The sequence below is a fragment of the Strongylocentrotus purpuratus genome, unplaced genomic scaffold (assembly GCF_000002235.5).
Source record: "Strongylocentrotus purpuratus isolate Spur 01 unplaced genomic scaffold, Spur_5.0 spur5_scaffold_21, whole genome shotgun sequence".
Classification (NCBI taxonomy): Eukaryota; Metazoa; Echinodermata; class Echinoidea; order Camarodonta; family Strongylocentrotidae; genus Strongylocentrotus; species Strongylocentrotus purpuratus.
Window position 1 is genome coordinate 36,970,238 of NW_022145607.1, and position 27,068 is coordinate 36,997,305.

General features: G+C 35.5%; 1 protein-coding gene across 6 annotated transcripts in view; it reads right to left on the bottom strand.

Annotated features, from left to right (window-relative positions):
• Positions 1-5,717: 5,717 nt before the first annotated feature.
• The window catches only part of LOC577805 (dynein heavy chain 8, axonemal), a 92,517-nt gene continuing 71,166 nt past the window's right edge, over positions 5,718-27,068 (bottom strand). For 4 of the 6 annotated variants that reach the window (XM_030994722.1, XM_030994719.1, XM_030994717.1 and 1 more), the window contains 14 exons: positions 26,451-26,624; positions 25,146-25,381; positions 24,140-24,362; positions 23,238-23,432; positions 22,045-22,239; positions 21,228-21,441; positions 20,320-20,450; positions 18,946-18,993; positions 12,126-12,243; positions 11,024-11,187; positions 10,114-10,230; positions 9,009-9,224; positions 8,359-8,520; positions 5,718-6,224 (listed from right to left, as the gene is read on the bottom strand). In XM_030994722.1, coding sequence (XP_030850582.1) covers positions 5,901-6,224; positions 8,359-8,520; positions 9,009-9,224; positions 10,114-10,230; positions 11,024-11,187; positions 12,126-12,243; positions 18,946-18,993; positions 20,320-20,450; positions 21,228-21,441; positions 22,045-22,239; positions 23,238-23,432; positions 24,140-24,362; positions 25,146-25,381; positions 26,451-26,624 — 2,517 coding nt within the window. In that variant the 3' untranslated portion in view covers positions 5,718-5,900. Of the gene's footprint in view, positions 6,225-8,358; positions 8,521-9,008; positions 9,225-10,113; positions 10,231-11,023; positions 11,188-12,125; positions 12,244-17,428; positions 17,447-18,945; positions 18,994-20,319; positions 20,451-21,227; positions 21,442-22,044; positions 22,240-23,237; positions 23,433-24,139; positions 24,363-25,145; positions 25,382-26,450; positions 26,625-27,068 lie in introns of all 6 variants that reach the window. The other 2 variants (XM_030994720.1, XM_030994721.1) reach the window with 2 other exon arrangements.

The window sequence follows — 27,068 nt, forward strand, 5'->3', positions numbered from 1 at the left end:
ATTTTTTAAAAAAATTTAAAAAAAGCGTTTTTTCTAAAACTTTAGAAACTACATTAAATTTTGGTCTGACGTTACATAGTAATACTGATGATTCAACATTTTTGGCGCTTGAGGACACTTGCACTTGCACACACACGCACCACTTGCACCCTTGTTTTTGTTTAGTTTCTCTCTTATCTCTGTCATTAACGTATAATTAGTAGCCATATAAATATGAGATTCATATGCTAATTCTATAATTATTTATATTGAATACAACTGTCTATATTCACATTTAATTGTAATATATATCATTTGAGTATCATGGCCCCCTCTTCTTGTTAATTTGCCAATATTTCACATCTCATTTTTATTTTAGCTCGGTTGACCGTCTACTCAAGCTTTTGCTTATAACGGCGACCTTCTGCTTTCTTTCTTTATACACGCAATGGCCCAACGTATAAGTTTACTCTTACTCATGTATTATACATTTGTTTCTATATTTTGTATATTGTTTGCATACCTTATGTTTTATATAATTATCAATATTTGTTGTATAACTGATTTGTTTGATTGCAGAAAATAAAGTCTTTGAAATGAAATGAAATGAAAATATAGTGATCTGCCAGTGTCACAAATGAGATATTGAAATATATGCTCATCTGACCGTAATTGAATGCCTAAAACCCAGAGGCGGCGGAGCCGGGGGTAGGGACACAGTGCCCCCCCCCCCCCAAAAAAAAGTCAGGTACCCCTAAAGTGACCCTTTTGACATAGGAAAAGTGCCCCTTTTACTTCAGATAAGTGCCCCTTTTTATTTCTAATAGTTGTCCGTTCCACATTCTTACGAGTACCTCTTACCACCTCTGATAATGAAGTGCCCCTTCACTTATGATAATTGCCCCTATTTGAATATGAGAGGTGCTCATTTTACTTTAACAAGTGCCCTCTTCTTTTGTAATAAATGCCAATTCTCACCTCTGATAAGTGCACTTTTTTTATTTTGACACAGGCCTCCTTTTTCTTTAAATAAATGCCCCTTTCCTTTTTAAATAAGATCCACTTCCCCTTGTCATAAAAGACACTTCCAACACCTTCGATAGATGCCTCTATTAAAATCTCATAGATGCCCATTTTCCTTTGTAATAAGTGCCCCTTTCAATTCATACAAGTGCTCCTATTCATCTCAGGTGAGTACCCCTTCCTATCTTTGATAATAAGCCAGTTTACGGTTGCAGTCTGAGCATGAGCAGATAAAGGTCATTGCAGAACAAATTTTGAAATACACGGAGACGAAATACTGGATACGTGTTCATGAAAGTTATGTAACATTATTCATTTATGCACATTCAGTGCCATCCATGATACACAGGTGGAAGTATTCTTTGAAAAGGGGAAACAAAGACTATTTATATAGCACCTCCATCGCTGTAGGAGTGATTATTTCAAAATGTAAAAAGTGGGACCTCTTCATGTTTTTAAGATCTGTGGATATTCGGGGTCATTGCAGTAATGTGCTAACCGTGAACTGGTCTATTGCCTCCTTCCAAATCTAAGAGGTCTCCCTTATATTTTGACAAACGCGTTTTTTCCTTTGTATGCCCCATTTAACTCTGTAACAAGTGCCCCTTTCCATCTCTGATAAGTGCCCCTTTTTCACACGTGCCCCCTTATCCTTTCCAATTAGTGCCATTTTCCTTTTGAAAATTTGCTCTTTTTGTTGTTGTTGTAATAAGTGCTCCTTAAAGCCCCACTGTACTACTTGTAGCTACTTAATCGGTGACTATTGGTCCCCCATGATCCTCTTTTTCTTATGTTAATTGAGAGCTGAGTTGATGAGATAGCCACCTGTCAGTGAGCACCTTGGGTGGTCTAATCCCTCCTAGCCAAACTAGTACAGACGGCCTTTAAGACGACTAACCTGGTGTGACTCAACTAAAGAATGACAACTGAAACATTTTTGAGAAAGCATCACAAAACTTTATTTGGAAAACAATTCAAGAAGTGGTGGACGGAAGTAAAGAATACAATGTACTTTGGTTCCTTTGCATGGCTGGAAGGCATGAATACAAATATCAGATATATAGTGGAAGTTTCCATGAGGCATAATTTTGTTCAATTTGAAAGCTCTATACAGTGTACGTATCTCATCTGTAAGTTTAAAAAGTACAATAATGTACAAACATCTCACATATGATACAGGTGGGCAAATTAGCAAAATTCACATTTCAACATTTCATAAAGCACATATATATTTATACAGTCAATATCTTACATAAAAACATGTTCATCACTGCAAAAAGAAACAGAATGCCACAAATCCTGTTAAATTAAAATGTCACATCATATATATATATATATATATATATATATCCCTCTTCAAACTTTACATGCATATTTACATATCAAACTTATAATGCATTATATTTCTGTAAGTCCATTGTAAATGAAAAGTGCAATCTAAATTATAAATAAATAAATCTTTTTCGGTAACTAAAACATCATCACATTCATATATGTCCTCAGATTTGATAAAGCTATTTCCAAATATTCTTTGTATCTGCATACATTATTTCTCAAAGAAATGATGTTCTGTGCAAAGCTAAGTGCCTGTATATGAATTTGTCTCTGATTTCTATTGAAACTGTACAATTCTCAATGTAAATCATGTGTGTTAATGCTCGTCCAGATATACTGCAGTAAACCTTGGCGCTCACACAACAAATATAGCGTTTTCAAAAACATGTATATATATATTGGTGGTTATTTTTTTTTTACCTGACTGCTATTAAGAATGCATAAATGCTTGTTAGTAAGCAACCAGAGGACCAAAGGCTTAAGGTCCTCTATGAGGGATCAACCTGGTAATGAGGATTAAAGCCTTAACAAAGGGCACAAGCGTATCGACTTGGTTTCTAAGCCCGGGTTGCCGGATTACAAGACCACTGAGCTCTGTGCTATAACATACAGCAATGTGAAACATATTAACTTTATATCATCGTTTTTTGTTTAAACTGCTGCATATCTGAACAAGGTTTTACTTATAATAGTACAAGATAAAAGACAATTACATTCTATCTGTTCCATATTGAAAAGAACAGTATAAGGTAATGAAAGAGTTAGTACCTAAATATTCTGATCAACTCAACCCCATTTGGAATGTTCATTTTTCATCATCAGCAAATAAATTGGTTAAATGGTACTGATACCGACTGGGCCCTCCATCCCATTGCATGCTCTTATCTTCACCTAGACTCTGTGTGCACATTGCAGTAACACACCTACCAACATTTCGCAGCAACAATTTAGAATCTCTCAAGGCAAAATAAGGAATACAGTTTACTTTGTATACATTTTTACATAGAATTTTTCAGAAAGACAATAACATTAGTTTGGAAGCAAACAAAGAGAAATCATTCCTCTCATTCAATTCACCTCAGGGCACTTTGTCACATGGAAATTCGTTCAGTAACGATGATACACACCTTGTATATGTATATCAATCAGTTGGCCCTTGTAAGAAAGCCCTGCATCGAATGTACCACAATAACAATGTTAAGAATACTCAAACTGCTCTAGAGCACCCTTAACAGTAATTGTACTCATATTGATATAGAATGTAGGCACTCTATACTCTAGTTTAAATCGTTTGCAGATACTTTGACAGGTTGTATAAAGATAGGCCTAGAAATAATACATTTAAGAGACATGGACCTCAACTCATTTTGGGTATTCAAGTTGTTCAGAATGATAGTACTAGATACTGAAAGATGATTTCAAAAGCAGCATAGAACATTCACGAGCATTTGAAGTTTTGAAACTAGTGTCCTCTCTTGTAAAGAGCTGTGATTGTTGTGATTGCTCCACATTTATTATAAACAATCACAACTTACAAAATCAAATCACTTTATTAACAGTTTCTGTAACTGATATCATGTTGTGATCAATTTGAGTAAGTCGCAGCTCTTTATAAAAACCGGGCCCAGGTTTCTCTGAAATCTGGGGAGTACATACATGTACCATTGTGTTGAAATGACAGTTTTCCACTTATCACAACACACATGAATCTACATTAACTTTTTGTTTAAAGGTGGTCCGGATCATACTTTATACAGTCTGTATGCATAAGCCCTAAGTAAAGGATTTCAATTTTTATCGGGGTCCAGACTTTTTTTTTTCTCTTTAACCTCAATCAGAGGAACTTTATTATTCAAATTGACATTCCTTTTTGTTTCTTTTCCTTCAAATAAACAAATTCAACTCATATACAATCATAAACAAATAAAATATTGCAACGTCCCATTAGTTTGTTCATGAGTACATCTGTTTTCGTTGTCTACAGCATCTCAATTAATTTCTGTACCATATTGTTATTTTCTCTTTTAATACTTTTACAGTTCAAATAAAATGTCAACTCATATTTAAGACTACGATATAGAGTTCTCGCATGTGTTCTATTAAATGATTGTAAATTCTTTATGTGGTTTCTATATATTACATACTCAGCAAAATTTATTATTAAATTTACTAAATGACAAATTGAGTTTTCAACTTCATAACCAAGTATTAAAATCTGTTCAGTCATCTGAATATTTAGACCACATAAATTGAAGATTACACCTGAAACAATTCTCCAAAACAATCTTACGTTTTCACACTCCAACATCATATGCTTAGTGGTTTCTAGCGTATTACATATCTCACATGTATTATAATCTAAGATCTTCCATTTGCATAAATTGTATCGTGATGGTAAAATCATATGCAAAAGTTTAAAGTTAAATTCTCTGATTTTATTATTCCGTACAACATGAAATTTAAACTGTAGAACAGATGACCAATTAAAATCCGCATGTAAGTGTAGTCGTTGTTGCCATGCGTTTAAAATATATGGTTTTTTCTTATTTTTTTGCACAATCAGTGAATATATTATTTTCGTATTAAGTTTTGACAAATCTATCATATCCCCTGTCGAAATCTCAATGGTCTGTAAATCAATTACTTCATCACGTTCTACATCCTGTGATTTACGCAACCATACCAAGGGGAAAGCCTTTTTCAACATAGCAAACTTAAAAGCAAATAACATTTTGGGTAACCCATATCTTTGGGCAGTTTCGTCAGAGTTTTTCCATCGACCGTCATTAAGAACATGGTGTACTCTTTTTATTCCTCCTCTCTCCCACACCTTAAAATGAAGCATTCGGTTCCTTATTTTAATATTACTATTATTCCATAGTATCGTTCTCATTATGTTATTCGTCCCCTCAATATTTACATATTTTAGTTCAGACCATATACAAAGCAAATCAAAGTAAAAATATGGCAAATTTGCTGTTTTACATAATTTTTCCATGTCTTTCTTGTGACAGTTAAATTCTAAACTTAAGGGTATTCCCCCAACCTTGTCAATCCAATAGGAAAACAATGTTTTCCATGAGGTATTTTGACAGTTCAAATATTTCATTATCCATGAAAGACGCAATGCACTAACTCTAGCTTCCAGATCAATCATTCCCAACCCCCCACTTGTAACATCATTAATACAAATATTTCTTCTTATTTTTTCTGTTTTTGAGCGCCACAAAAAGAATCGGGGTCCAGACTTAGATTTTTCGCACCCATGTGTCCTGGGCACCTGTCGTTGTCGAGCCCTAGGATGTGTGTATGTAAGTATGTTGAAAGATTCCTCAATTTCAAGGAATAATCTACAATACAGTTAACTCTGCATAACTCTAAGTCGATTAAGCTAAACTTTCCCTCAGTTGAATCAATTTTGTAACGAACCTATGCAAAAATAATATGATATTTCAACATCCTTACTCCAATTTTGCATAAGACTAGGCATCTTTTGCGGTCCCAACAGATTTTAGTAATGCAGAGTGAACCCTGTACTTCACGGAGCCACTTAACAACGTTTGCTAATAGGGCCTGATGGTGGCTGCCAAGCCTCGCAACGCCCACTTGGACGCAGACACATTATCGTGCTTCACGTCCAGGAGGAACACCGGTGACCTAGCGCAGATCCTGGTGGGGTACACGGGACACAGGTACATCTCACTGGTGCGCTGCTCATTGTACGCAGGCTTCTCACTGTAAGGCATGGTGGTGATGTGGATGATGGGTAGCAGGGTGGCGCCGTGGCGGGGAGGGGAGTCCTGGAGTTCACCGGTCGTCTTCTCCCAGGAGCAGCCCCAGACGTACACACCGTACACAAACATGCCTTCCTGAGGGGGGTCACGAACCTGTAGTTACACAAAGAAAACAAAATATGCAACTTCAAATTCAAGTTTTATTTGTTCCGTATGTTACAAAAAATATAGACATACAGGTGTACATATAAATTTAAAATTATACAATTCATGTATTATGTATGAGCACGTCTCAATGATTCTCAATTCATAAAATAGATTAAGTAGACTGTGAGGAACCTATTGAAAAGCAGTGCTTGTATATTATAGGTTCCTGGTAAAATAAGTATTGTAAATGTAACAACCGTAGCAGTAGAGAAAGACGTAATTTAGAGGGTAGAATTTAAAACACTATGGAATAAGGAAATTTGTATACAAAATAATGCATTATCCCCAATACCAATTAATACTTGTTACCCTGTCTGAGTTAACTGACAACCCCCTCCTCAAACAACCGAAACACAGATTTTAGAGCAGACTACAGCTACAAAACTTACATGATCTTTAATTGATTTGATTTCTGTCTCGAGGACTAAGGCCCCTATTTTTACTCAAATTTTTAATCAGATTCTGGGTTCAACCTTTTGTCTAAAATGGGGTTTCCGTAAGATGTTTGTCTATGGTTTCGTTTTCCTTTTGTCACACATGATCTTAGAGCAAGGGTTGTATCTAACTGAATTATTAGAAAATTCTACTCTCTATGAAGCGGTCCCTTCTCGATTCTAACTAATTTTCAAACTGAGAGGGGCTTCCTCACTGAGAGTGGGGGATTCCTCCTTTTCTTTAATAATCATTGTTTATCAATATCCAAGAACTTATTGAAACACTGGATTCAGAATGTTACTTGTTTAATTTTTTTTTTTTTTTTTTTTTTTTTTTTTTTTTTTTTTTTTTTTTTCTCTTTCAATGATACAATGATTATATTAATTGAACCTGGAACAATGGTCCACATTGATAGCTTCATATCCACATTATGCCACTCTTCTTAAATGATAACACCATAGGCCCTACTCAATATTTTGTGAATGATTATCAATCCTAATGCTTATTGCACCTTTAATTTCTGCAAAAATTGTACATTATTGTGGTACATGACGTTTTATAATTTCCTTGACTGTATAGCCCAAAACAATATTTACGCTCTATTCATATGTATATTTTTGTTATATACAAGAAATTGCTGGTCAGATTTACCTTGAACAATTACACATCTCTTCTTTTTTCTTTTTAATTAGAATTTCTTTGAATGAGACACCGTTGGATCAATTGAATAATGACGATTTATGTTAATTGTGTTCTGGTTATTTTAAGTTTTAAGTTTTTTCTGCATACAAATCTTAAAGCACTCTATTCATTGCAGCTTCATATCCTCTTAATGCATTTATCGAAATTTAATTTAATCATGATTTTCTGAATGATTGTTTGTAATTATTTTGTATACTTATATAATGTGAACCTTGCAATATATTCTATTATGTCTCGGAATGGCATGTGAGGGTGCACATGCCCCCGGGCAACAGGGAAGAATTTCGCTTTTGTGCACCCTGACCCACATGCTATTCCTTCTTTATCTTACTTTGTATTTTTCCTATTTCACTCTGTATACACCTATATACACTGTACATGCTGAATGTGTTTTTATGGTCGAATAAATAATAATAATAATAATAATAATATACCTATGGGTTCAAACTGTGACTAAGAAGATTGACCACTTGTTTAATCCCCCCCCCCCCCCTTCCTCTAACCAAGAACTAACCCACAGATTAAAGTGAAGATTATAGCTATGAAAAACAGTCACAAGAACTTCATCTGTATCGATCATCTTCATCCCTAGCTATAATTTCTGTCTGGGTAGACCACAGGTCCATGGTCAACCCCTGCATCTAAGTAGACTGACCAGCCCCCCTCCCCCTCCCAACAACACACACAATACAAGAATATAAATAAATCATTGATTAGAATCATAACATGGAGAATAATTCCCAATTTTTTTTTAAAACAAATAAACAATAACAACTATAAAATTGTAGAATCAAGAGGACAGTTGACAAAGATGATTGTGAGCATATGTCAAAAGTACAAGTATGACCCCCCCCCCCCCAAAAAAAAAAAAAAAAAAAAAAAAAACCAAAAAAAAAAAAAAATTATAAATAAATAAATAAATAAAAATAGTGAAATGACTTACATGGTCTTTATCCCTAGCCGTGATCTCCGTCTGGAAGACTACCGGCTCAGATTGTGAGATGTTATGTCCATACGCCCTAATGGCATCTTGTTTGAGTAGGGCTAGTAGAGCTCGGGGATGGAAGAATGCTCCAAGCCAGTAGGCAGGGAACTTGTCCTTACCCTGGTGGAGACACAAAGGAGAAATGTAGAAATAGGTTATATAATTTTGCTGCCTCACAAAAGACCTATTCCCAACCGTACAAAGTTTACTTTGGATTGGTACATGTTATTGATGTTGATGTTGATGTTTATGATATATGAATAATTTGGCTATGATATATATCATGGTTTAGAAAAAAATCTCTTTTGTTCTTTTGTTCTTGTTAAAGTGGAGTTGATTTCTTTTCATTTATTCTTGGCATTAACAACAACAAAATTTAAATATACATGTGCATCAAATTGATGATACATATACAATTCTTAGAGAGTTGTCTTGAAAACAAGTTATTTTCAAGGTGTAAACTTTCACCAGTTGCCTATGACAACCATTTTCTTGGCCAGAAATGTTCTTTATGGGAAAAATTGAAGACAAAAAAGCCTTGTTATTTCAGAGCAATCTAGAAACGCCTTATACTTAAAGAACATATCATGAGAATCCCCATGCATTACCTGTACTATAATCCTCTCTAGGTGTTGGCATCGATGACTCAGATCTGACATCCACTGAGCTAGGAACCAGTTAGGAGGTGGGGCGGAGTCACCGCACAACCCAGCCCAGACGGAAGGGATTCGATGATGGAAGAGATCATCGGCGATGTCTATCAGTCGTTCTGACATCTGATCACCGAACGTCTCGTTGGGATTCTCACAGAGGTGTTTCAGTTTCTGTCGGGCATAGAGGATTTTGAAATAAAGTTTAAATATCTGAATAGATTCTAGAGAATAACAGTTATGATAATAATATTCAGTTTTTTTAAAATAAAAGCGCTTCATTTATCTACAATGTCTCTTTAAAGCGCTTTACAGAGATATTATTACCCCAGTCATTGAATTCAGGATTTCCTGCACACAACATATGTACACTCTCCACTCCCTAGGGAGCTTTCCTGCCAGGTGCCATTGTACAGTTGCTCATATTGCAGAACACACTACAATGAATTTTGCATCCTACTAGGTCCCCGTTAATTTATTAAGCATTTACTTATTCATTAATTAACATCAAATCTAACGAGTCAATAGATTTGGCAAGTATTAGTGATTGTGCGCTTCTGTCGGCAACATGAAAAATTGTCTACAAATAGGTATTCTGTTATTCTACATATTATCTATCACAGGATAACTATTTTTATTTGGAATTAAATATTGGCCCAACTTTATCTACATGTTGGTTTAACCTAACAACTTTAATATGAAATTCAACGGGAGGAAACCCACAGGATGCATCAAATCTTTGCTAAACGACTGACATGAGATTTGACTCAAGGTAAATCTCAATAAACATCAAACTTACATTGTAAAAGAAAGCGATAAATAATGAAAACATGAACAAACCACTATACAGCCAAAGGTTACCCGAAAATTTTATATCATCTTTCTCTCATGGATGTTTTCATTATTTATTGCTTTCTTCTCAAGTATTCCATCAACTAATGCAGGACACTCTAATATACTCACGTTGAAGTAGCTTTGAGATCAGCTATGAGTCTGATCATTAAGTCAATCTCTCTCAGAACAAAGCGATTGAAAGGAGTATCCCCACCAATCTTATACTCACATTGAATGTAGCTTTGAGATCAGCTATGAGTCTGATCATCAAGTCAATCTCTCTCAGAACAAAGCGATTGAAAGGAGTATCACCACCGATCTTACGAACACGCTCTGTGATGTAATCCTGTGGAACAAGAAGCAGAATTTTAACAATACGGTACTTGAATGTATAATGAAATGTCCAACATCCAATCTTTCAAGAATTTATTAATTGAAAAAAATACTTTTTTACAACAGGTATTGTCTTTGAGTACTCTTCTGTCATCACCATTTTGGCTGTGTTACAGACTATGAATCTTTGATATGTGATCGATACATAATGAAATTGCTGCCAAGAGGATCATCCATCTTCAAACAAATAATAATATAATAATAAAAATACATTTATAGAGCGCAGAAACTATCCAACATTAAGTATATATTCTACTGCGCTACAAAAATTTATTTCAAGTTTTAAGAACATTATTAGGGGAGATTCCATACAATGTGTTCTGTACAACTTTATCAATATTTGTCTTTGTTTTTATTATTATTATTATCATTATTATCCCAAAATGAAAAGTCTCTTGACATGACCACTGCCTATTAGTAGTGATACTAAAAGAACCATTTTGATGATTTTTGATAAATTGATAAAAGTCATACGTTGTAATGGACAAAATGCACAGTATCACTCTCAGTCTTTTACTACAGTCAAACCTGCCTATAGCGACCACTCAAGGGAAACACAAAAAGTGGTCTTAGTAGACAGGTGGTCTTTGTAGAAAGGTTCCTTTAGTTCATGTTTCAATGAGAAACCATTTTCAAGGGAAACAAAAAGGTGGTCTTTGTAGAGAGGTGGTCTTTGTTGACAGGTAGTCACTAAAGCAGGTTTGACTGTATATGCAACCTTGAAATCACTTTCAAAGGGAACTTACCCTGTTCCATCCTTTGGGGATTTTGCTGACTATGTTATGACATATCTCCCAGATCTCTGTCTCTCGCTTGCTCTTGATGAATGAATGGCTAGCGCTGGCATAGACCCCCATGTCAGCCACGTTGGGCTGGAGGGCTGTACCATTCACAGAGGCAACGGAAGGACCTTGAGGTTGTGGGAGTAAGAGAGAAGAGAGAGGAGATGTTTAAAGATAAAGACTGGTAGTGGTAAAATTGTGGTTCAAGGGTTTTGGGTGCAAAATATCCATTCCATATTGTTTAAATATTGCCTTCAGAGGTTTACATGGCAATACTTCAACTTAAATTCGCAAAACAGCAGAAATGTATGCCCAAATGTTCAACGTTGAAGTGCATTCGCGATATCTATCCATGATAATTTACCAAATATATCAATTATAGTAGGCGGTTTCCCTGTAAAATTTGTACAATCACGTATTAGTCAAAACATATTCTTTCACATGATTGGTAGTAAGAGCTTCCATTTCATTTTTGAGAGGGGGGCATTTCCAAAACTGGTCTTTGCCTTTAATTGCAGGTAAAATACTTACTACTAATATCATTCACTCAATGGCAGCCCATTGTTAAAGAACATTACATGATATTATGCTACCCCCAATATTTTGAGAGGTGCCCTGACAAAAAAGGTGCTTATAAAGGATAAAAAGCTTGATTTATTATATATTTGTAACACAACAAATTGGAAATTTGTCCATGAATACGTCGCAATGTAGTGACCAAACTACCGACTTGCGATACGCATAGACTTAGTGATCTCATATTTCAAACACTCATAACTTTCTTATTTTTGGTCCGATTTATTTCAAACTTTCGCTATTCTGTTTCTCTTATATTTCTGCTTTCATACAAATGAAATGTTTCCAAGGGTTGGATTGCCCTTGAACTCTCTTCTGGCTCTAAGCCGACCAGGGGGATGTTTCACAAAACTTGTCATCAGTGACAAATGACAGTTTTTGTTATAAGCTACTGAAATCCTTGCTTCTGATTGGTTATCAGCAGATTTGTCACTGATTTTTATCATTCGTCGTTGAAAAAAGGCTTTGTGAAACACCCCCAGGTACTCACCATGGAAAGGTGTGGCTGGTCTGGGCTGCAGGACGTGGCTCAGGGTCTTAGTGGACGGCATCGCATCTAGGACTTGGTTGAGTCTTGTGAAGACATACTGGTCATCTCCTAAGACAGTCTGTATATACAGGTTGGTGATATACAACAAGATGAATTATGAAAATGGAGGATTTTCTTTAACAAAATACAAACCAGAATTCTGCAGTACAATGAATTAATATTGAAAACAATAGCATTATATTCCACATCAAATATGCCCTTGGCCTAAGTGAATGACTTTAGTTTGTTTTTAGCAAATCAAGTCAAATAATTCATAGTGCATCTTTGCGCTGATAGCCATTGCTTATTTTCATTCAAAGTTTTGTTTACAATACAGCTATTTTCAAGCAACAAATGTTATTTGTAATTAAAAGAAAGGCTTTTATTTTACCAAATATTAAATTAATAGATATTGAAGACAATCTCGATATTACAAAGTTTTTGGTGGTAAATATTGAATTAATGAACAGGATAAAATACTGAATCACTTAATTCACTCTGCGCTGTGTATTGTACCACCAATGTAAAATGTTAGTAAATTAGTCAAGTCTGCATGTATCAAAGGTTATGAAAGTTGTGCATTAGTGCCTGTGATATCCCAATGAATTTCACACTGTTAAAAATATCTATTTTTGCATCCCCGTTCTTTGCTCTTCATTTTGTTTATCGCCTTCCATCATTCCTGCACCTGTCTCCTTGAATTCCTACTCTGCCAATTAGTATCTCCTTATAGGCTCTTAATGCTTAAAACTCACAGCAAAACATACAATATTTACGTTTCTGCCAGTTTCCTACATTCATAATTGAGCTGTTAAAATAATGATAACCATAGCTTCTGATTTGCCGATATTTACTTTAACCCAAAATTATTATTGCATTCTACATATCTCACAAATCTTGAGTAGATGTAGACATATCAGTACAGTAACACACATGCACAAAGTTTACAAAAAGTAATTCTTATTCATAGTTACATTCGCTATTACCTCCAAGAAGAAGAACATCATCTCTGATGTGTTGTGAGATTGATTCGTCAGATTTCAAATACATGTACTGCCCATATTAAATAATTGTACATTACTTGTTAAGATTGAGATTAAATTACTATTAAGATTTCTTAAAATTACCCACTGAGGTTGAGCTGATCTGGGGAAAACACACATTTTTGAAATTCTCTGTCCTAAGTTACATTACATGTATCTCTCACACTGACTAACCTGACGATGACTAACATATAGTATGGAATTGCTTGAAATTTACTGATACCCATTACAACCTAATGAAAATTGGTAAAATTTAAACCTAGCCCACAGAAACCAATCAGAACAGAGCACATTAAAGTACACAAAATTACCCGAGCACCCAACTGCACATACAGTAGTAATAAGATATCCAATAAAAGACAGAGGAAGTTTAGAGAACCTTACTTTCCCTTTTCAGAATATGACACACGAAAAGCGTAAAGCACAGAGTACTAATAATCCAGTGAAAGATAAAATCCCATATCTTGAGAGAATTTAAGTATCAGCAATAATTTTCAACGTGGAGATACTGAATTGAAGGTACATTTTTCAGGGTTACACAGTGTAATTTGAATAAGAGCCCTGAAAACAGCTGGTGAGTTCCGCTAAGAGCCTTTGGTTCTCAACGTTTTGATCAGTATGCTCTGATTGTCTTCTTGAGAATCAGAGAGATCTTAGGAGAGCTCACCAGTACTCTTTGGGGCTCTTATTCCTTTGAAAGGATTACATGGTGTAACCCTAAAGACTGTACAACATCCTAAGGGAAGTTTAGGAGAGAGTGGCACAACTGGATCAACCATGAGAAACATTGGATCAATGAAGTTCACAAGACAGAGTGATAGAGATATAATCCATTACAGAGGGGTACAGGCCTGCCAATCTACTGAACATTGGTGTCCACAAGACTGATTCAAGCACATAAATGCAAGCTCTACACCAAATACATGAATTTAAACATTAAAGATACTTTCAGCTAATAATACTCACATCGATTGCTGCCAAACTCTGATATATTGCATTGTTTTTCGATAAAAATGCCATACATGGCAAATATGGATAAATAAATGAAAATTAAGTACCGTAGATAAAAATGGCTAATTTTGTTATTTCTTAGGAATGTTGTCAAGAATATTTTATGCCATTTATTGATTGAATTATCAGACATACCCACAAGTTTGTCCCAACACAAAACAGAGAATTTCTCCTTTCTCTACCCCCCTCCCCCAACCATACAAACAAATCATTATGGTCTTTCTTGTAATCCTTCTACTAGTAACACATTTGACACATTTATCTTAATTTTTAATGACTTTCAAATAGGTTTAATTAAGATATATCAAACATGGTTTTCAAAAGCTTTATAATAAAATCAAATTCTTAGAGATTATAATGATGGAGTGTGACCGAGAACTCTTTAATGCATCATTCATGTTTGCCATGACACAGAGATGTCTGTAAGTTCTTTTTTATTTCCTTTCCTCTAATGCTATTGGAAGAGGTCTACCGTCTCTCACACATTAAGATATATCAAATCAAATATCAACTTCTTACAGTAGGTACACAGTTACCATGTATTTGATACTAGATGCACAATCGTTGCAATTGCATATTCATTTCATGACTGGAACATTATGCGAAAAAATAGAGATGAATCTTGCTCTTTTTTTAATCACAAATTATGAAACATATTTCAAATTTCATGTAAAAAGGGAACTTTCTGACCATACACAGCAATCTGATTCCCAAAGATACCATAAAATTCCATTGCAATGAGTGCAGAATGGGATGAATCAGTCAAGAAATAATAGTTTCCCAAGAGAAAAGATGGGAAGGAGAGTTAAACAATTTATGCAAGTGAACATAGAGTTGCATGCAAACAGCCAGAGTATGGCTATTGTTTGAGCCTCAGCAGTCACTTCAATGCGATCCTCCTGTCCATACCAAAATTCCAGAGAATTCCAAGAGTGCATTAGAAGATCGAGTCCATGTTCCCTGGAGTTTGACCAAACACAGACACTTACAAATCAGTCTACCTTTGACAATGTAAAACTGAAGACAATACAGAACTGACAAACTCAATACACAGATTCCATCTTAATAATCAACACATAAATGTAACTCACTTCAAGTAAAATCATAAAAGAACACCAGAAAGGCAAGTACCCCAAAATGCAATTATAGACAAGGGCTAAGTTCCCACAAAAGGAAACCAGTGCTGAGTTCCAACAGCCAAAGTTTACAGCAGAAATTGTAACAAGATATTGATAAATGATTATCAATACTTAATTTTTCTCAAAGAGAAAACAAACAAGAGAGAGCGAGAGGGGGGAATCGAGAGATAGAAGATAGACAGGGGAGAGGAGAAAGAAAAGAGGTGCATAAATATACACATACGCAAAACAGAAAAGAAATCAAATTAAAGAGGCCAAGGGGAGGAGGCAGAAGGGGAAAGAGTCAAATAAACAAAGACAAAGAGATACAATGACATATTCATTCAGAAACAAAAGTTGTAACAAATAGATATTTATAAAGTAGAAAGAAAGATGCAATCAGGAAGAACAGAAAAAGTAAGTAAAACTATCAAAGAAAAAAAAATATCCAGAAGGTCATATAAAGAGGTAATTCCTATGCAGAGAGAGAGAGGTACAGTATAGATAAAAAGAAAAGAAAAGGCGTAAATATAATAAAGAAATATATAAAATGAGGTAGACATCCCTCCCCCCCAGAAAAAAGAAAAGAAAGAGATAAAATGAAAAACCTTTAAGCAAAAAATTTGAAAACGTGGCCAATTTGAATAGAAAAGCAATGCTTTTTAACTTCTCAATGTGTTGCCAATTTCAGGGTTTGAAAGCTTATTTTCCTTTTTTTTAATTCCAAGCATCAAACGCAGTCATACAACAACCTTCACCCAATGAGTGTAGACATGTTTGCCTTTTGGACTCATGTATTGGGTATATTTATATTGCTCAGAATCAAAAGTTATTGAGCTATCGTGAAAAGGAAAACAGAAAGAGAGATAATGAGAAAAGATGGATAGTGAAGATTGAAAACCCACAAGTCAAATGCCTTTCGTTCCCAGATTTTAAAACATCAGACATTCTTACCTTCTGAACTTGATTTCCAGCCATCTTAGGCAAAACAGGATCAAGTTTATAAATCAGTTAGAAATGATGCAAACTAAACATTTTACAAAACAAAAGATCTTTCAAGGGACCACAGACATCTTACAAATAAAGTAGTCATTAGACAGAACACCAATATCTAAACATAAGATTATTTTCGAACTGATGTACTAACATCTGTGTTTAAAATCTCAAAAGGCATTTATGTGTGAGGCTTCACCCTTTATGCCTCTGAGCCCCCCCCCCCCCCCCCCCCACCCTCCATCCCTCTGCAAGCAGATATCAAAGGGATTGGGTATCTTTGTCTCAGATTCTGAAACAAAATCCAGGATTTAGCTCATGCTGAAATTATAATTATACACCCTTAGGTCAGTCAGGAACCAAATGACTTTTTCAAGCCTATGTGTTATCAGTGTCTTTGATATGGTGTAATATTAAAGCCCCCTGTTTGATCATCAAGATATTTATGATTGGAAATCGAAATTTCAAAAAATAATTATTTAAAATACTACATTCTATTGGGGAAAATGAGTATGGTAAAACCGGTCACTCAAAGACTTTTTAATGTTTTGAGGCACTTCATGATCCTTTTGAAGCGCGATTGTTGTAGGGGCTTCAATATCACATCATATCAAAGACACTGCTAACACGTAGGATCATGTATCTCAGATTTAACATCGTTAAACAATGCCTTTAAGAAAAATAACTGGCAAAAACACATCATTTTCATGTACAAGTTAGTTCTATTTCTATTCTCACAATGCCACTCCCTTGTTAATGTCTTATTCAGACGTAAATATAAACACACTTGTTATTGTACAAATTACAAAACATTAAATATGTTGCAATAAAAAAAAAAAAATAACTGCACAACATTATAAACAATATCACGGGTTAGTCACAGATAATATATTTCCATGTATAAAATTGTATATCAAAGCAACAAATATGATAATAACAGTACTAGTAAATTAGTTCGTACAAATATTGTTAACTGCTGTAATCATGACGTATACATGCATGTACACAAATTAAGACTGGTTTAGCGATATTGAAAAGACAACCACTCCGCAAACTGCAGCCATGTTATATCACATTTTCAGCACTCAATTTTGCTTACCACAATACGCCATTCGTCCTATTAAGAAGGTTAGATTGAAAGAAGGTAAGGAGGGAAAATCATGGAAAATTAAAGGATAGATTTTCTTTTAACAGCTGAAAGAGGTTTTGTTTAACTGAATACAACAATAAAGTTCATGCAACATTGCTCATGCATCATGCATACATTGATCACTCCATGCAGGTTAAATAAATAGACTCTGTACTCTTGTGCATAAGCATAAGTTTGGCTATTATATTGCAATATATACCAATATATATGTTCAAGTGCATGCTTAAGCTGGGTATACATTTTATGAAGATTTAGTCTGAAAAAAAATGCTGTAGTAAAAACAGAAGAAAATTATTTCTACAAAGAAGCACAATTATTCACAATACATGTATAGCAGAAATTATGAGCTGTAAAGGCCAACGAAAATGTTTCTCATTTCTTATTCATGCATCTATGGATGTAATGGTCATAATGGTGGAAATTCAGGTATGAGGTTTTCATACAAATAAATAAAAGTAATATTGAATGGCCTGAAGGAGGATACAAAGGTACATTACATTCGCTTTGAGAATATTTTACTCATTATGCCTGTTTCATCAGCTCGAGTTTGCCAAATATCCCGCTATTTTCAGACTCTGAATATTGTCCCGAAGCTCAAAATCGCGTCTTCACCAGACCGATACACTCATCACAAACTAGCTCGGATGGATGCAAATTATCCCGCTATTTCGGAAATAGCGGATATTTTGGAAACAAGACCAAGATTTTTCAGGATATTTTCTCGACCAAATATCCCACTAATTGCAACTGCGGTCTGATGGAGACGCCAATTAACTGGCTTATTTGCGATCTGGATAGGTAAAATAGCAGGCTTTTTGGCAAACTTGGGCTGATGAGGACAGGCCTATTGTGCTGACTCATGAAATACGCTCTTCAGATTGTGCGATATACCTTGAATCCCATTCAAGGCCATTCAACATTATACAGTGCGTCCCAGAAAAAAACGAAACCGAGAACTATCAATGATTTATCATAACTTAATCACAATTATAATTAATAAATGACACAAGACTTTTTGGTTTCCTCTCTTCAAATTGCTTTTAATCACTCATGCGTGAGATATGAATCATATGAGTTGCATCAAATGAAAGAGGAGGATCTAACCTTTTTCAATATGTATCATATATTAATTATAATTGTGATTTAGTTATGATAAAACATCAATAATTCTCGGTTTCGTTTTTTCTGGGACGCACTGTATAAAGTGATTCCTGCATGTTATCACCCGTCCTTGGGGGGGGGGGGAGTGCAGATAGGAGATGAACAAGAAATGAGAATATAAACTTGGCCATTTAATCTTTTTTTAAATACAGTAATGCATGCAAGGCTGTGTGAGGAAAGAGACCATGTTTACATCACCATCGACTATCTACATACTATATACACCACATTTAGTACATTAGAGGTAATAATTTGGATTTGAGAATCTATTTATTCTCTTTTTCCCACATTTTCCAGGAAATCACCTCGTGTATCTTATCAATAGTAACAAACAACGAGTCTTCTGCACCGGTCTGTGGAATAATGGGCGATGAGATGGGAGAAAACAGGTGCAAAATTACGTACTTTTGAAAATACTTTCTTTCACTATACAAGTACCGGTACCTTCTATAGAGTACCGAAGCTGTGACGTCATAAAAATCTATTTTTAGAATTTCTCAATTTTTTTTCTTCATTTTCCGAAAGAACATCAAAAATAATGTCCAAATGTCGAAAAACCAATTGAATATGTTAAATATTGGCTGAGATATGACCATCTGAATAAAGATACTCTCCATAGGAACTCAGTGTTATATGCTCTGGCTCCTAATGGTTAGGAGCCAGAGCATATAACACTGAGTTCCCATAGGACATATATTCATTCAGATGGTCATATCTCAGCCAATATTTAACATATTCAATTGGTTTTCTACATTTGGACATTATTTTGGGTGTTCTTTCGGAATATGAAGAAAAAATTGAGAAATTCTAAAAATAGATTTTTGATGACGTCACACTTCACCACTCTATGTGGATTAAAGCTCTAGCACACATCTATCTTATCATCTACTCCTTTCAAAATGGTTTTGAATTTTGTGATGACGTAAATCAGACGTAAACAAGAATTCAATATGAATTCATTCAGGATATGCCAAAATCTTACAATAAAACATGGTTATATATCCATTTTTAAACACAGTTATAATCACTCTTGGTTATAAAAAATCATATAAGACTGGCAAATATAAAATATGCTGTATATGCTTGTATATTAGATAGTGTCTACATGGGAATCTAAATGCTGAAAGAGTCCAATGTGATGCCAACTACATGTATATTATATGATACAAAATGTATAATATATGCAGAAGTAGCTTATATAGACGCTCTTGATAATGATAAACCTGTACTCGTATACTGTACAGAAGGCCTTCACTAACTATGTAAATTGAAATAAGGTCCGCTGTAGCATCAATTATTCGTAGAGATCAAGAAAACTATGATGTAGAAGATCTTTACTATAATGCTGCATGTATATATTTTCCCAAACAAACTTCATCTTGAAATGGTGTACAGTACATGATGCTACTTCAAACATAGCAAATTTAGAAGACTTTTTAAGACAAATTTCAGATTTTTTAGCCTTCCTCAACAATTACAGGGTTGTCAAAATGTTATGCCAGCAATTTCCAACAATGAAGATTTCTACATAATTGATGCTTCCTACTACAGAAAACAAAAATGTGTAAGATAATGGTTAGAATCTGAGATATGAGCTAAGAAACAAGTAAAGAAGTCTACGATGAGATGTTGCCAATTCAAGCATGCATTGTGTAAAAATTCAGAATAGTGATCATTACCTCGTACGATGTATGCATACCACAGGCCTCTGGGACATCAAGAAAGTGGTTTGGCAAGGCTTCTATGGACTGAGTCAGAGAACTGACTCTCACATAGTTGCTGAAGAAAGCTGGCGGGATGCGGAATTTCACTGTAGTATTCATAGGAGAGAATAATAATAATAATAATAACAACATTTATAATGCGCACATATCCACCCCAAGAGAAAGAGGATAACAAATGACTAGCAGGTGCATTTGTAACACAAAAAGAAGCTGACCACTTTTTGGTAGAAATCTAGTCAGCCATTTTCAGAAACTAATATTGATAAGAGCAACATGCCCCAGTATTTAATTACATGGACATTCGTTCTCATGTGTCGGTTGATAAAAAGATTGCAAGGACTGAACAATCAATGAACAATACTTGGGGGTATAATAAAGGGATAGAGTGCCCATATCTGCAAGTGCATGTGTGACTATGCGATTCTAATAAAACAAAACACGCAACAAACACAAAATCTTCATTATATCTATTATACCAATAGGTATTCTTCCAAAAGTGAGTAAAAACTCATGAGAAAAGTCTAATATAGATCTAATTTTATACTAAAGCTTTGAATGCTATCTTTTATGTTAAGAATTCTAAAGTGCTTGTAAAATAAATCAGAGAGTAGAAATGGCAATCTTTTTTTTGCAAAGTCAAAATGATTTGTCCCCCTTTATTACTGAATTATGACAATTATTTTTCGGACACTTCCTCTTTAGAATATGAGGATTAATATCAGAGTAAGTATTAGAGGAATAAAATAAAAAGTTCTTGTCAATTTAGGTGCGTAGACATACAGTGTAGGGCTCTCCAAAATAATTGATATTATGTAAGACGGAATATCTAAACTTGTGTAGCAATATCAAATAAAAAGACATACACTTGGTAGCTTCAAACTCCCTCTTGGTTGCGTTGGGTCCAATCCAATAATCTACCATGGCCGATAGATTGGTCCTGTCGTAGTCATCGTTGATGTAGCTACCGTAGATGATCTCAGTCAGGATGTACCTCAGTCCCATCCAGGAAATACCCTTCAAAGACTCATTCTCTGAGGGGCTATCACTGAACACCATCCTGGCGATGTTGAATGCCTCCTGAGGGTTAAAGTTAAGATTACAAAAGAATCAGAGTAACTTGTTTCTTGAAGGTGTCTTTGTTAGAATGCTACTTAGTCTCTTCTATTAGATACCCTTCAAAGACCCACAATATTGCATTCCTCCTGCACTAATGTAGGTCACAGAAAGGGCAGATGATAACAAATTAGTTATACAAATCAAAATTCCTTTTGTTTTCTAAGAACCGTTTGTATCAGAGAGCCCCCCCCCCCTTCCATTAATATTTTCATGCACTTCATTACTCTGCTGTAACTGTCAGGTTGCTTAATAAGTATCTTGATGGAACAGTTACATCTTTAAAATTATGCAATTCAACATTAATGTGGAGCTCCGGATTATCATCTTGGCAAGTCAGGTTTTTAGGAGTAAAAAATACCGGGTACTGTACTACTGCTTTTTTTTGCAGGCAGGTGATGAAACAACAGTGTTGTGTATTTGTGTGACAGGCTATAGAATAAACATGTACATCTATACAGTCATGAAGCATTACCAATACATTGTGCAATGACATTGTTCAAATATGGAGTTTTTGTGACAAGTACATTGTTTGTCATCAAATAAGGTAAAGGTAAAGGTACTCACACTAAGCTCATTATGGGAGAAATCCATGACGTCTGGGTAATTCCACCCAGCGAGACCATAGCGCCCTCGCAGTCTGACGGTGGCATGAACCATGGCAATGTTATGAAGTAGAGGGACCCACTCGGACCGGGAGCTAGCCTTGAGCTGCTCTGGTTCAAAGGAGCTGACTGCTCGAAGGAGAGATTCTTTGACAATCTGTGAAGAGGAAAAGCAACGGGATGAAAGGGTTACTGCTTCGATGTTTTGATGTAAACATTTATTCATTTTTATAAATATTTTCCCATTTGCTATGTTTTCTTTATATATATATATATATATATATATATATATATAAATGTTTTTGAATGCTTTTATATATATATATATATATATATATATATGATTGTATGTTTGATGTAAACTTGCATTTTTAGTCTTTTGACTTTTTGACAAGTCTTGAATAAAACCTCATTTGAATTAAATTGAATTGAAAAGTACTACTTGTTGACACCAAAGATATTATCAAGGTGCTTGCACTAACTTAAATTTGTCTAATGATATTACATAATAGATAGAAACACTGTACTCAACCTCAATAGGGCAAGCACATGTAAATAAAATCATTATTATCCTCATCATCATCATCACCACTTTTAACATCACGTCATCATCATTACCATTGTCACAATAGGCAGCAGAAACAATGTCATATAATGTTAAAGATCATCTTCTCATTTTAATGAGTTAGATAACTTCAGAGCAATGTTTATAGCATCCATTATGTCTTCATTACATCATCATCATCATCCCATTCAGCAGCGTCGTCGTCGTCGTCGTCGTCGTTGCCGCCGCCGCCGCCACCACCACCATCACCATCATCAACTGCATCACCACCAGCACCACCATCATCACCACCACTACCACCACCAACACCACCACCATGATAATCATCATCACCATCACCACCACCACCACCACCACCACCACCACCACCACCACCACCACCACCACCACCACCACCACCACCACCACCACCACCACCACCACCACCACCACCATCATCACTACTACTACCACCACTACCACCACCACCACCACCACCACCACCACCACCACCACCACCACCACCATCATCACCACCACCACCACCATATTCATCATCATTCTGCTCTCCATCATCATCACCATGACAACCTCTTCCATGTTCTCCTTACCTTAGGTGTATCAATGACGACCTTGACCCCATACTGCAGGAGCCTGACTGGTATATTCCTGCTGACCTGTGCTGAGATCCACACTCTGAAGGGGCTTTCCCCGCCCTGTTTGTTATCATTCTCTTGGAGTAGAGTCTCTAGTGAGTTCAGTAGATGGGTGGCATTGTGAGCACTCTTCAGCATCACCCACGTACCCTGTGTAGAAGAACGGTCTGTTAATATCTGCATTCTTCATCTTTTAATTGTTTATTTTTTAACAAACATAAACACTTTATTTAATTCCCATTTAATACATACTACTGTTGTTGTTGTTGTTGTTGTTGTTGTTGCTCTTTATTCTTCTACATGTACTCGTAATGCTCTTACTAATAAAATTACATACATGTTTATATATATTTAGTTGTTTACAATTTGATTGTGAAATTCTTTGCGGCCTGAGGGCCAAATTGCAGATTCTTTTGTAATTATAAAAAAAAATATGATAATACATTGTAAAAAGATTAAAGAAATTCCAGCCATTATGAGGTTTGTAAAATACTACAAGAGCAATAATATTTTTAAATAAATTCATCTGATTGTGAGAGAAAAAGAGGAAGAGAGAAAGGGAGAGAGATAGAGAAAGAGAGAGAGAGAGAGAGAGAGAGAGAGAGAGAGAGAGAGAGCTTCCAAAAATGGTAACAACTTCAGCTTTACAGAGCCAGTGTCTAAACATTTAGATATCTCTAGTCATTCACAGAAGGCTTTCAATCCATGCAATTTATAGACTTTGGGATGACAAAGAACAAAGAAGAAGCTCTATCTTTAATTTTTGTGGTCAACATTTTCAAACAAATGGATTTAAGGGTACTTTTTTGACAATTATATATAGCACATATTGAAAGAGGCTTATAGAGTTTTCTTACTTCTTGCATTGCGTGCTGTACTGCTTTCCTGGCTCGTCTCTCCTCGTTGTGTTCAGCATTGCTGAGGTTGACCACGGTGCCTTGGACCTGTTTCTTGGCTGAGAACTCATGGAAGATCTTCTCTGCCACATCCCCCTCCCGGGTGTAGAGAAGCAGAACGGGGATGACGGGAGAGGTCTGCCTCAGGATCACGTTGGGATCAATGGCTACATCATTGGTATACCTGTATGATACAGAAGATTAGGATAATAATGATAATAATGATATTCTGGGTATCTTTGGCGGTTATTCATCAATGTCTCTATAAAGCGCTTTAAAGAATATACTTTTACCCCGATAATCGGATATAAGCTTGCCAACACACAATGCTTATACATTCTCCATTCCCTGGGGAGCATTCCAAGTCAAGTGCTATTTTTACGTACACTCACAATGCTCAGCAAATTGATCATGCATACTTATTCATATTTATATGGAATTACATGTGTCATTTCATACCTTTATTTGCTTATTAGATTCAAATTCAAATTATGAAGAACGAGCTAACTTTCCTATGGGGATCTGTACTTAAAGGCATCGTTTAATAATGTGAACAATATCTGAGATGCATGGCCCTCAGTGTCTGTGATATGATGCAATATTGAAACCCTAAAAAAATTGCCTTTCAAAATGATTATGAAGTGCCTCAAAAAAGTAATAATCTTTGAGTGACCGATTTTAACATACTCATTTCGCCCAATAGACTGTAGTGTTATAAAACTGTTAGGAAAACAAAAAATAAATTTTGATTTCCAATCATAAATATCTTGATAATCAGACAGACAATCGGCTTATAAAAGTCATTCCTGACTGACCTAAAGGTTTGTAATTATCATTGCAGCATGAGCTAAATCCAGAATTTTGTTCCAGAATCTGAAGCAATGTTACTGAGTCATTTTAATATGCTATGCTACAGGCTTGTCCTACGGCACTAAGCATACCTTACCTCTATTAAACCACTACTTACTTCTTGCCAAGTGACTTTCCTACAAACACAGTGGCGGCTTGCATGATCCTATCCGGTCTGAACGCTCGTATGACCATGAGCCTCTGCATGGGATTGTAGTTATCATCCATCTTCTCTGGTAGCGGATGAAGCTCTGGGTTCTCATGCTCGCCTAGGGTACGCCACTGGGTCTCTCTACCGTCCTTAGGCATCCTCTCAAACATGTCCTGGAACCACTCAAAATTGATGGCGAGGGACTGAGGAGAGGGGGGGGGGGCACGAGAATGGAACAGGGTTAGTATTGTAATCGGTATCTGTAATTCAATTATTAGGTATCCCGGGAAGTGTTTCACAAAGACATACTTTAAGTTGGCCTTAACTATGGCAGGCCATTCATGCCACTGTTTGCTCTCACCATTATGATCTTTAGATACGAAAATTCGTTCAATAATAAATTATAAAAAAAGAGTAAATTCTATAGATATGTGACAACGATTTGTACGTTCCTTGAGAGACCAATGCCAGTAATTGGTGAGAGCAAACAGTAGCATGAACTGCCTGCCATAGTTAGTCCAACTTAAAGTTAATCTTAGTCTTTGTGAAACATTCCCCAGATGTGACGAGGGGCAAATAAGCTACAGCTTTATGTCTCTACACCCAAGCAAATAAAAAAGTAAAACCAAAACCTGAATTCTATTTGGGATTGCTTAAAGGAGGGATTGGCTTTGGTAAGCATGAAATGTGTGGATGGTAGTCTCTTAAAAATCAGGACGCAAACATTACATGAGACCTGATTGTCAGTAGTAAAAATCTTAGATTACATGCTCTTCAGCAGAAAAATGAGAGAAACAATTTAGTGAAAGCAAATATCAAATAAAAATAGAAAAGTTATGAAGTTTTGAAGTTTTGAAGTTTTTAATAGTGAAACACAAATTTGCAACACTGTGATCATCTTGCCAGCTCCTCGCCAATTTGCTCATCCAGAAAATTTCATGAAGTTTCATTTTCTTAGTTATTGATGACGGAATTTTTCTTTTTTTCATACAGGGGTTGTATATAAACATATTTGCAACAACTATATATCGAGGGGTCAGTGACACAAAGACGTAACTCCATATTTTGCCAAAATGGGTATTTGATATAAAAATGTTCAGAAAAATGTGGGCTTTCCAGGAAACACAAAGACCTAACTCCACCCAACAACCCATTGAAGTCAATGGCTAATAGTAAAACATAGACTTAACTCCTTAAGGCCCAAGTGGAGATACGTCTTTGTGTCACTGACCCCTCGATATAAAGGGTGAATGAATGATTGAAAATATTCACCTGTAAGGAATGGAACTGATCATCCAGCATCCAATCGAAGGGTTTCCTGATCTGACAGACCCTGTGGTCTGAGGGAGCAGACAGACCCAAGCCACTCATAGTAGCAGAGCCAAGCTGAGGGGAGATCACATACTCGCGCTCACCATATCCTACGTTACCGATCGAATCTTCCACCTGTAATGTAAGATAGTAATTTATAACATTTTAACTTGAAAATAAGTTCAAAATTACATATTTCTATAAGCTTTTACATGCCGTGCTGCAAACTTCCACTTGATTGATTTCAAACAGGTTTATTCAACAGAACTTCAAAGCATAATGATTTAATTTTTTTCCCTTCAAAACAGGTACAAGCTACAATTAATGAATATTATACAACTCACTCCTATATCCTAATCAAATGATTGGTCAAATGTGATCACGTGTGATTCATTTACTGAGACTATCCCACTTTTTTCATGAAAAAGTGTGCAATAGTGTCTAGTACTATCCAAATGATGCATGTTCTCATTTGTTCATTACAGGATCTAGCTACTCTTGTTGAGGCTCTTTGTGCATCTATCATACTCGTACTGTATACTGCATACAGCCTCAACTCAAGTGCGGATAGATCGTGTA